Source organism: Bradysia coprophila, unplaced genomic scaffold, assembly GCF_014529535.1.
Source record: "Bradysia coprophila strain Holo2 unplaced genomic scaffold, BU_Bcop_v1 contig_176, whole genome shotgun sequence".
NCBI lineage: Eukaryota > Metazoa > Arthropoda > Insecta > Diptera > Sciaridae > Bradysia > Bradysia coprophila.
The window spans coordinates 611,123-623,948 of NW_023503442.1; the positions used below are offsets into that span (position 1 = coordinate 611,123).

The window sequence follows — 12,826 nt, forward strand, 5'->3', positions numbered from 1 at the left end:
TTCAAAAAACACATTTAAAACATCTTGTTACGCGAATTTCCTCGCGAAAAAATTAAATAGCATGGGCATTCCGTGTGTTCCAATCGCCGATGGAAAGTTAGATCCACAGTCAAACTTAAATGCAAACATCCCACCTGTAAAAGAAAGTACAAACTGTTTTCAATTCTTAGAAATTTAGAATTTATAGTCCTCTTTGACGGTGAGTTGTTACATGCACCAAATGTCTGCACGACTAGACCGTTGAACGGCGACGACAGAATCTCGGCTATGACCGATCTGGAAGTTATGGGAACGAGAAAATTTGACGAAAAGAAAAGAGAGCAAGCTGATCGTAATCTAACATCAAATGGAAATCTAGACACAATTAAATCTCTCACAACGTACTCTCACATAAAGTCCGTAGTATTATCCAAATACGATTTAGATGTAGACCACATAAAAGATCTATCGAAATTACGTGCTAAGCAGTTATATGATGTTAAACATAATATACCTGCATCGGAGGTATATATTCAGCATGTTGCCAGCTGCGTTTTCTATGTACATTCGTTCTCAAAGATCCAAATTAAAATTCTACAACAATTGCTCGACAGTGGGAAACCCATTACAATCCATTGCGATGCAACAGGGAGCATCATCAACGCTCCAGATGGAGTTAAAAAACGGATTTATTACTACGCTCTGTGTGTACCCGTGTCTATTCTAGATGAGGACAGAAAAATATTATTCCTTCTCCTGGAAATGATTTCGTCTTCGCACCATTGGGTCGTGGCTTAGCAGATTCAAGGACGAATTCATCAAACAAGTAGGCAGGTGGAATGCTCCAGATCACTTCGTCACAGACTTTAGTTTCGAGGGATTCTTTTGAAAAACAGCCTACCGAAATCGGACGCATTTTCCAGTGGCCTTTTTTATTTGTGCCTAGAAAGGACTTCGAAGCTTTTGTGACTGGTGAAAGGTGATCAAAAACCGAAAACTTGCACTTTTCTTACACTAGTACTAGTACAAGTTTTAATCGCCTAAAATTCTTAATACAGTTTGTTCAAAAATGAAATGCACAGTTTTTAGTATTTCGAGACATTTCAAAATTGCAATCTGTCAGATAGTAAAGGATGCGTTTAATTACCCGGCGCATTAAAAGATTTGAAATTTGAATGATTTTTTCCACAGCTACATATTTTTGCATGTTAAGTGTGATGTATGCGCGCAATGATAAGACGATCTGTTCAGTTCTAGATCTCGTTTATTACTAATCGATAATGTACAATGTTCAGTGTTGACATACTCTACAATACTCTCCCCTTCAATTAGTTAATCGTTCGTCAACAAACGAAAAGAAAAAAAAATTATTTTTAAATTCAAAATTTAACGAAAAAAAATTAAAATTAATTCAAATAAAAAAAAATCAAAAGAAACTCTAAATTCAAATTGCAAAGAAAATTAGTTCCGCGAATAAACCTTCCCAGACCGAGTCTTCAATGTCGTCGGCGGTTTCGACTGGTTATTGGTGGAACTGTCGATTGACGCTGCCAACTTTCCTCGTTGAATTTGATCCGAATGTTTTTTGACCAACTTCCCTCCACTCAACTCGCATAGGTACATGTTGACACCGAGCCTTTTTTTTACGATGCCTCTCTGCCACGACGATTTATTTTTGCCAAACACTTTTAGCATAACCTCGTCGTTCACGTTGAAGTGTCTTTGAACCGGATTTTTTCGATGTCGGTCCTCGTTGATGCGTTGCTCTATACGTGAACGAAGGTCCTTCAGAAATGACGGTCTCAATCGGTCGAAGTGCGTAGACATTTCTCGACCAAACAACAATTTATGCGGTGTCTCTCCTGTGGTTGAGTGTGTTGAACTCCGGTAGAAGAATAGGTAACGTTCGATGATTGTCTCTAGTGGAGTATTTCGGTTTGCCGGGTCGTCACAAGCCTTTCTAATTCCATCCTTGAATGACTTAACGGAATTTTCGGCTTGTCCATTCGATTGTGGCTTGTATGACGCTGTAGTCATGCAACGGATACCATTTTGCGTACAAAAATCTGCAAATTCCTTTGCGATGTACTGCGTTCCATTATCGGTCACAATGAGTCCTGGTAACCCATAACGAGCAAAATATTCTCGAAATTTTCGAATTGCCACACTTGCTTCCATGGATGTTACTTGGTAAACTTCCGGCCACTTTGAAAAACTGTCCGTGATGATCAAAAACACTTTCTTTCGAAGCTCCAGATAGTCGGAATGAATCCGTTGAAACGGTGCGTCGGTTTCCACCCACGGCGAAGGCGGTACCTTTGGAGGATTCGGAGCATTAGTCAAACATTGGACACACTTACGTGACACATTCTCTATATCCTGATCAATGTTCGGCCACCAAAAATACGACCTCGCTCTAGCCTTCATTTTGACAATACCGGAATGCGCCGCATGCAGGTCGGACAAAAGCCTTTGTCTCAATGACGTCGGGATAACTACTCGATAGCCCCACATTAGCACTCCGTTTTCCATGGTAAGCTCGTCTTTCTTCAACCAATAATTTCTAAACTCAGTCTGCTTCTCAATTCCAATCGGCCATTCTTCTCGAACAAATTGGCTGACTCTGCCGATAACTTCGTCCTTTGCTGCCTCCTTTCTGACTATTTCACAATCGACCAAATTTTCGGCGGTTGTTGTTAAGAAATTCACGTAGCACACATCTGGCACTCCATCGTCTGACTCCTCGGTTGGAAAACGTGATAGAAAATCGGCTATCGCGTTATCTCTTCCCTTTATATGTTCGATGTCGAACGTGAAATTCGCCAGGTACAATGCCCATCGCTGTAATCGTCCTGCTGCCATTGGTGGAATTCCTTTTTTCGATCCGAAAATTGCTAGCAACGGCCGGTGATCAGTCTTAAGGGAAAACCTTCTACCAATCAGATAATGGGCGAACCTTTTCGTCCCGAAATAAATTGACAATGCCTCCCTGTCCGGTGTCGAATAATTTTTCTCCGCTTTACTCAGCTTACGGGACACAAATGCTATTGGTCGTTCTGTGTTGTCCTCCAACACGTGAAAAATTGCTGCTCCGATACCGTAGACCGACGCGTCACAAACTAGTCTGACAGGCAACTTGGGGTTGTAGTGGATTAAAACTTTGTCCGATGCAATTACCGATTTCACCAATTCAAATGCTTTGTCGCACTCTTGCGTCCAATCGAATTTTTTGTCTTTTCCCAACAGGTCGTAAATCGGTCCCAAAACTTGAGCCAGATTGGGAAAAAATCGTGAATAAAAATTGACTAATCCGACGAATGATTTTAGCTCCGAAATATTTTTCGGTTTTGGTGCATTGACCATCGCTTCGATTTTCTGCGGATCCTTGTGCAAGCCGTTCTTATCGATGATGTACCCCAAGTATTTGACTCTTTCCTTAAAAAATTCACACTTTTCAGCTCTCAGTGTAAACCCCGCATCAGACAATCTCTTGAACACCTCGCTCAAATTTCCCAGATGCTCGACCCTGTTCCGTCCAGTGATCAATATGTCGTCCATACAACAAATCGCGCCTTTACATCCTTGTAACGTTTTCGAAATAACTTGTTGAAATATGGAACATGCTGGACTAATTCCGAATGGCATTCTCGTCGGCACGAAAATTCCTTCTTGAGTGCTCCATGCTAATAACTTCTGGCTGTCCTCTTCTAGCTCCAACTGATAATAAGCGTCAGTCAAATCAATTTTAGAAAATGACTCACCTTCATTTAGTGACGCAAATAAATCTTCCACAAGCGGCAATGCGTACGTGACTGGCTTGAGGTGTGGGTTCACTGTGACACTATAATCGCCACAAACCCGTAGACCACCGTTTGGCTTTGGCGCTGACACCAGAGGCGTTCCCCACTCCGAATAGTCCACTCGTTTCAAAATACCGTTGCGGACCTTCTCGGATATTTGTCTTGACACTTCATTCTGGAAGGCTATCGGCACCGGACGCGCCTTGCAAAAAACCGGCTTCGCTTCACTTTTCATTTCCAGTCGTACTTTACCGTATTTGTAACAGCCCAATTCCTTACGAAAAAGTTGTCCGTTTTCATTGATTAATCGTTGGATATCAGCATCGCTGCACTGGAGGTTATTGACAATTCCATGACAATTCTGTTGCTTTATTTTCCTCAAGAAGTCCCGACCGATCAACGGGTCGCCTCCATTGACGATAACCACAAGACGTAATTTGTGCGTTGCTGCCTTAAACTTCACTTCCACTTCGAAAAATCCACGATTTTCAATCGGGGTCTTGTTGTATGACCTCAACCCTCCGACAAATGGCTGCAGTGGGATGTCTCGAAAGTTCCGTTCATAGAAGTCCACCGAACACGCTGATATCGGTGATCCAGTGTCGACTTCGAACTGATGTTGTCTATCCCGAATGGATAATTTCGTAAAAATGTTCTCGTCTGCTTCCGATCCACTCAAATTGTTTACCTCCAACTCAACGTATTTAACAGTCAACCGTTCAAAATCTGATTCGTCCTCCAAATCGATGAAATTGTTTTGCCTCGGTTGCTTCTTGCTTCGAACAAAATCGACATATTTGAGCTCTGATTCGTCTTCCAGATCGATGAAATTGTTTTGCTTCGGTTGAGTTTGCTTTTTATTCTTCTGCTTGCAAACCTTAGCTAAGTGGCCCGTTGTTTTGCATATTTTGCATTTGTACTCCTTGTACTTGCACGATTTAAACAAATGATTCGACTCACCACAAGCATAGCAATTTCCTTTGCTCATTTTGTCTGACTTATTGGAATTCTTCGAATATTTCGATTGACTGGGTTTCGGGTGTTCGATTTTACAAACGTCCAAGGACTCTGCTGCCCTGCGTTCCTTCACCGCCAACTCCTTCGCTAATGCTACCTTTAGCAGATCCTCGAAGGTGGTATCGCCTTTCTTTTCACAAACCTTGTCGAATACAGGACCTCTTGATAATCCGCACACGAATTTATCCCGTAATACGTCCTTAAAATAATTGCCGAAGCCACAATATCTCGACAGCTTCTTTAATCTTGCCGTGTAATCGTTCACACCTTCGTTGGCCGCTTGTTTTGCCTCGTAGAATCTTAGCCTCTCGATGAACACACAGACTTGTTTCGTAAAATTTTCTTTCATCACCGCGCAGACATCCTTATACGTCTTCGAGCCTGGCACCTCTGGAAAACATAAATCTGTGAGCTTTTCGTAGACGTATTCATCCAGCGATGTCAACAAAATCGCTCTTTTCTGATTGTCATCGACTATTTTGAAAGCTAAGAAATATTGCTCCAATTTGTCCGCGTACACAATCCAATTGTTGTCATTTGTAAATGGTGCTGGTAATGGAACATTGTTGTCAATCGTAGCTCGAAATGTCGTACCAGTTGTACCACCAGTACCAGTTGAACCACCTTCATTACCGCCACCTGGCATAATGATGCGTGAAACTTATTTGACTTTTGTCGTGAGCTTTAATCGTCCTCGGTCAATGTGACTTTCACGACCTTTTCAATGTCACGGACAATGAGAAACCTTTTGGGCACTTTTTCCAGATTTTCACTCACAATTCCTTACGAATCCGCATAAAAACACTTTTACGTTTTCGTCGCTCCACCCAATCACTCCCCGATCGATTTAAAATGTCTTTTATCTTTTCTTTTCGAACACCGGTCGCGCACTGATATCCTTTATCAAGTTATATTTATCGTACTCCGTGTACCGATAAATTCACAAACCGACCGCGTTAGAATGTCCAATTTGTCTTCCTTAGACCGAATTTTTACTAATCTCATAAAACTTGCTCGAAAAATGAAAAAAAACGAGCCTGAGTTCGATGCGAATCCTCGTCGCCACTTACATTTCTTACATTTTTTGCAGATAGCATTTTAATAGTAGGAAACTTAGATTTCGTAGGAAGAATTCGCGGACGGAAAAATGTAAATTTATTTTGAGTCTGAGTATTGTTCTACATCTATGATTTCTCTTAGATCGTGTTTCTATTCAAACAAATCGATGGTCTTTGAATACTCAAATCTGTAGAAAGACCGTCTGCTTCATACATTTAGCAAATTTTTTACAAGAAGTTTTATCAGCACTTGAAGTGACGATATTGGAAACACGAATAAGCATCAGGGAAAAAAATTTGTCAACAATTATTTTCTACAAATATATAAAAATTTGGCACAAATATGTACATATTTGGCACAAATATGTACATATTTGTAACAAATAAATTCGCAATTTATTTGTGACAAATATATAAAATATAAAATAATTTTAAATTATTTGTTATAAATATTTTAAATATTTGTGACAAATAAATTCCAAATTTATTGTGACAAATATTTAAATTATTTGTGACACATATTTTATAAATTTGCAACAAATATTTAAATTCAAAATTCAAAATTATTTGTCATCTTCTTCTTCTTCTTCTTTTTCAGCCTGTTTCTATCCACTGCTGGATGTAGGCCTCTCCAACTTCTTTCCATTTCGTACGATCCATTGCCATTTGCTGCCAGTTTGTACCTGCAATATTCTTAATTCCGTTTGTCCATCTCTCTGGTGGTCTACCTATAGCTCGTCTTTTATATGGTCGCCAGTTCATGATCTTTTTGGTCCAACGTTCGTCTGTCCTTCTTGCAATATGTCCCGCCCAGCTCCATTTCAGAGATGCTGTCCTTTCCATGACATCAACGACCCTGGTTTGTTGTCGAATCCATTGATTCGTCATTCTGTCTCTGAGTGTTATTCCGAGCAGTATTTGTCATAAATATTTAAAAAAAAATTGTGACAAATAATTTAAAATATTTGTCACAAATAATTTTGAATTTATTTCTCATAAATATTTGAAATATTTGTGACAAATATTTAAATATTCGAACCAAATTTTCAACATTAAATTTGCTTCGAATAATTGAATTTTTTTCCGTGATGATTTTTTGCTGCTAATTGAAGTTGAACAGTTAGCCGCTGTACAACACCATCGATTTCTTTGAATAAAGACACGATCTAAGAGAAATTATAGATGTAGAACAATACTCAGACTAAAAATAAATTTACATTTTTCCGTTCGCAAATTCTTCTGACGAAATATAAGTTTCATACTATTAAAATGCTATTTGCAAAAAAAATATGAAACTTAACATGCAAAAATCTGTAGCTGTGGAAAAAACCATTCAAATTTCAAATCTGTTAATGCGCCGGTTAATTAAACGCATCCTTTACTATCTGACAGATTGAAATTTTGAAATGTCTCGAAATACTAAGAACTGTGCATTTCATTTTTGAACAAACTGTAACCGGGAACTGTTTATCACAGAGGGAGAGGCTTCATAATCACATCGATTTATAATCCACTGAGAATTTTTCACCGAGGTGACGCGTGGTACATGGTCATGACGCGTGGTGCACCGAGGTGACGCGTGGCGCATGGTGGTGAAGCGTGGTGCTTGGTGGTGACGCGTGGTGCACCGAGGTGACGCGTGGTGCACCGAGGTGACGCGTGGTGCACCGAGGTGACGCGTGGTGCACCGAGGTGACGCGTGGTGCACCGAGGTGACGCGTGGTGCACCGAGGTGTTGCCTGGCACATGGTGGTGACGCGTGGTGCACCGAGGGACGCGTGGTACATGGCGATGACGCGTGGTGCATGGTGGTGACGCGTGGTGCACCAAGATGACGCGTGGTACACAGAGGTGACGCCTGATGCGTGGAAGTGACGCGTGGTACGTGGAGGTGACGCGTGTGATGCACCAAGGTGACATCGTGGGTAACGTGTGGTTCACTGAAGTGAAAAGATGAAGATAGAAAATTTAGAATGGGTCAGGAATTATTATATGTTAACGCTCTAAGATGGGTGGAAGGGGTGGTCAAAGTCAGTAAATTTAATTAATATTTAGAGGTATTCTTTTGAAAAACAGCCTCTTATAGCTTCCACAAACGATGATATCTCTAAATAACCCGAAATCTATTTTTCTCCGACTGTAATGCAAATTTTCTGTGTAGAATTTCTCTTATCTTGTTCTTCTAACATTATCCATCCACGAACTCAACCCCCAAGAATTTCAATCTTGGTAGATTAAAAAAAAATGAAGATTACTCAAGTTACAGTAATAACAAGACAAAAAAAATACATTGAGAATAACTCCGATCCCACAACTTAAATATTGCACATCTACGAGGTTAACCTCATGATTTTCCTCCGTCGATTGAAACCAAAATTTTGAAAATCTGTTAAGACTTACTTAAGGTATCGCGGTAGCAAGGTGCTCCGGAGCTTTTTATGCATTTAACTTCTTTGCTAATGTAGAACATTTTCAAAATATAATAGTGATGATAGCGTTACGGACGTTTCATGTGATTTTCTGTTATAAGATCCTGACTTTCAGCCAATGAAATGATGAAAGTTGGATATTTGCGAGCGAAGAAATCAAAGAATTTTTTTAAAATTAAAAAAACGAAAGTCAAAAGTTTTTGCACTTACCCTTACCCTACGTTCTTATTTTGCTTATTCAGTTTAAATTTTTTATTTTGTTTGAAAATCTCAAGGGTGACAAGGAAATAATCAGGGGGGGGGGCAATGCCCCCTTTGCCTCCCTGTCTACGGGCCTGGAATAGCATCTCTGAGATGGAGCTGGGCGGGACATATTGCAAGAAGGACAGACGAACGTTGGACCAAAAAGATCATGAACTGGCGACCATATAAAAGACGAGCTATATGTAGACCACCCTGATAAATCTAATCTACGCTCAGAGATAGAATGACAAATCAAATGATTCGACAACAAACGAAAGTCGTTGATGTCATGGAAAGAATAGCATCTTTAAAGTGGAGCTGGACGGGACATATTGCAAGAAGGACGGATGAACGTTGGATCAAAGAGATCATGAACTGGAGACCACCCAAAACAAGACCTAGAAGTAGACCACCAGAGAGATGGAATAATTGTATAAAGCGAATTGCAGGCGCAAATTGGCAACAAGTGGCAACGGATCGTTTGGAATGGAAGAAAATTGGGGAGACATACGTCCAGCAGTGGATAGAAACAGGCTGAAAAAGAAGAAGAAGAAATACATGTTTAAAATGTTAAATTCTTTATCCTCAATTCTTCACAAATGAAGAAGAATTTTAATTATAATTCCAGAGTGTCACCATAAACCCATCAACAAAATCGAAAAAAATCACCTAAAATGATATACCTGTGCAATTAACTGTAACGAAGAAAAATCCCATTCATAATAATTTACATTGACAATATTTCAGAGGTATAGCTATGAAAACATTCGTGTAGCGACTTCTGTTTGTTATTAGCCCCGTACGAAGTACGAAGGGGCTTATAGGATTACGATGCCGTGTGTAATTGATGGAATTCGAAGCAGACGGTAAGGGCAAAGTGTTTGCCTATGTTCATAGATGACGAATCCGCAATAAAAATTTTGTCCGTCTGTCCGTCCGTCTGTCACGTCGATTCCTGAAAGATAGTCAAAATAGTGAGGCTAAGCTCCACTTTAAAGATGCTATTCTTTCCATGACATCAACGACTTTCGTTTGTTGTCGAATCATTTGATTTGTCATTCTATCTCTGAGCGTAGATTAGATTTATCAGGGTGGTCTACATATAGCTCGTCTTTTATATGGTCGCCAGTTCATGATCTTTTTGGTCCAACGTTCGTCTGTCCTTCTTGCAATATGTCCCGCCCAGCTCCATCTCAGAGATGCTATTCCAGGCCCGTAGACAGGGAGGCAAAGGGGGCATTGACCCCCCCCCCTGATTATTTCCTTGTCACCCTTGAGATTTTCAAACAAAATAAAAAATTTAAACTGAATAAGCAAAATAAGAACGTAGGGTAAGGGTAAGTGCAAAAACTTTTGACTTTCGTTTTTTTAATTTTAAAAAAATTCTTTGATTTCTTCGCTCGCAAATATCCAACTTTCATCATTTCATTGGCTGAAAGTCAGGATCTTATAACAGAAAATCACATGAAACGTCCGTAACGCTATCATCACTATTATATTTTCAAAATGTTCTACATTAGCAAAGAAGTTAAATGCATGATTCGTCATCTATGAACATAGGCAAACACTTTTCCCTTACCGTCTGCTTCGAATTCCATCAATTACACACGGCATCGTAATCCTATAAGCCCCTTTGTACTTCGTACGGGGCTAAAAATCCTGAATTGATATCGACAATACCTATTGTTTGCCGTTTCATTTACATTTTTATCGTTTATTTTGCCGTAGATATCCACAAAAGACCTTAAAACACTTAGGTGTCCCTAACTCACGAGGGGCCGACCCGAATATGCCCATCTTCGAACTTAGCCTCACTATTTCAACTACCTTTCAGGGTGGAAAAATTTTGAAATCTGATTTGATTTACGTCGATATCTTACGTGACGGACAGACGGACAGACAAAATTTTTATTGCGGATTCGTCATCTATGAACATAGGCAAACACTTTGCCCTTACCGTCTGCTTCGAATTCCATCAATTATAAGCCCCTTTGAACTTCGTACGGGTCTAAAAAGTCGAAAGGTTTTTGACGGGTTATTGGCTTCCAGTTCTCCAGTGGATCGTGCTAGGTTGCTTGCATCATCAACAAAAGAATCTTCAAAGTGGTTGCAAGTAGTACCTTCAAGTAATCTGGGGCTGCTTTTAGACAATAATGCGGCAAGAATAGCCGTAGCACTTAGGTTGGGCTGCAAAATATGTGAAGAACACCGTTGTGTTTGTGGGAAACTAGTCGACGAATATGGTCGTCATGGGCTGTCTTGTAAGAATAGTAAGGGATGGGTTCCGGGACACGATGATGTCAACAATATATTCTCACATGCTTTTTCTTCAGCCGGTATCCCTAATGTTTTGCAACCGCCAGGAATTTCGAGAGACGATGGAAAAAGGCTAGACGGAATGACGTTAATACCATGGAGTAGAGGAAAATCACTGATATGGGACGTGACCGTTCGAGATACTTTAGCTCAGTCTTACTTATCTATTTCGACAACTAAAGCTGGAGCTGTGGCTGATCAGGCAGAGCGTAGGAAACATAATCATTACGTCAGTCTGAAAGAGAATCACTTGTTTAAGCCAATAGCATTCGAAAGTTTAGGTAGTTGAGGTCAAGAGACAAAAGCTTTTCTCGTAAGTTTAGGAAAGATGATGAAGAAGGCTTCGGGAGAGAAGAAGTCTTTAGATTACTTGCTTCAGAAGGTTTCCATATCAATACAGAGACGCAATGCGGCTTGTATATTAGGAACTTTTGAAAAAAAAGTTGATGATTTTTATTTGCTCTACAGTCGAAGAAATTTAGTTTTCGGGTTTTCCAAAGGTATTAATCTTATTTAACCCACACTTTATCCCACAACAATGGAATCCACAAATTTAAATTTAGTTAACTCAGCGGTCGCAATGACGGCGCTGCAGTCACGATTTCAAAATGTGATATAGGGTGGATAAACTAAATTTTGGTTTTGGTTACATTTTCTCTTGGTTTTTAATTATTACATCAGGCTTCTAAATTAAGAGTACCTTTATGCAATATAAACCGTTTGAGTTTGAAAAAAGATGTTTTGTATCAGTGAACGATATAGGCAAGCGTTCAGTACGTCTCAACATACAAAAGAACGTAAAATATAATTGTACATTTAGCCACCCTACGTCCGTCATCGCTTCTATTGTCTTCAAAAACATATTGTGTGCTTGTCATGATATGTATCAGACGTTTGTTTATTTATGTCTCATCTAAAATGCTGGCCAGCAAAATTTTGATCATTAAATTCAACGGCAAAATTGATCTAAATGTTAAAATAATTGTGAATAATAGTGAAGTTAATGTAGTTTTGTTTTCTCTTCATAAAGGAATTTGCATCAGTTCGATGTAAAGTGCGGAGCACCATTAGAAAAAAAAACTTGTCGCTGAAGAATGATCAAAAAGTTGCTGGACGCAGTAGCTACAATTAATGCTTTGCAGGATATAGAATAAAAATTAGAGAAACACCAAGAGCCGTCCATTTGAAATCTTCACAATCATCATTTCAACTAAAGGCTTTTTTTTAAACGAAACGCAGATTCGGAACATTCTTTTTCGCCAAATTACTATTTGGCATAGGAAATAAATTCAACTCTTTGTATAAGTGAAGCTAATGATTGAGCTCAATCATGAAAACAGAATCTGGTCAGGAATAAGATAAGAATATGAATATGACGAACTTCAAAGTTCCTTATTTATAATCCTGAGATGCCTGCTCATGCAGTTATGCTTGCTGTTACGATTTCCAAAGAATTTTAATATCAAATTTTAGACAAAATAACAATTTCCAAGTCTGTTTTCTATTTGATTTATTTGATGTATTTCCGACCTCGTTCTAGGGTAATTAAATTTTCTGTGGATTATTTGTAACTTCATGAAAATATTAAGATGGAAAACCTCAGAAACATTCACATAAAAATTATGCTTTCCTAACTAATGTTGAAATAGCCTTTTTGCACTCATTAGGAACTTAGGAAAATAACTACTGGGCAGTCGAGACGGTTTACTTGTAGTCCGAAATTATATTTTGGCTTCTTAGAACACAGATAAACACAAGAGAGAGGAATTATATGATATGCAGTACATACTGTCCCGTACAATCTTTTTCTAAATAAAAGTTATAGTCAAATCGACAATATTGTATTATTTGGCGATTTGTCATATTTTGGAGTTTCTTCACACTTTGGCGATTTTTCTTGACAATTCATCATATTTAGTTGATTTGTTAAATCATCAAGAAAAGTCTCAGAAGTGTGAAGAAACGCCATAAAGACAAATTTTCA

General features: G+C 39.1%; 1 protein-coding gene across 1 annotated transcript; it reads right to left on the reverse strand.

The window, feature by feature from the left end:
• Positions 1-1,440: 1,440 nt before the first annotated feature.
• On the reverse strand, positions 1,441-5,442 carry LOC119075090 (uncharacterized protein K02A2.6-like). The gene has a single exon (XM_037181480.1). The coding sequence runs from the start codon at positions 5,440-5,442 to the stop codon at positions 1,441-1,443; it is 4,002 nt and encodes a 1,333-aa protein (XP_037037375.1).
• Positions 5,443-12,826: the final 7,384 nt, after the last annotated feature.

Coding starts and splice junctions, on each gene's coding strand:
- LOC119075090 (XM_037181480.1), bottom strand. CDS start 5,442: ATGCCAGGTGGCGGTAATGAAGGTGGTTCAACTGGTACTGGTGGTACA.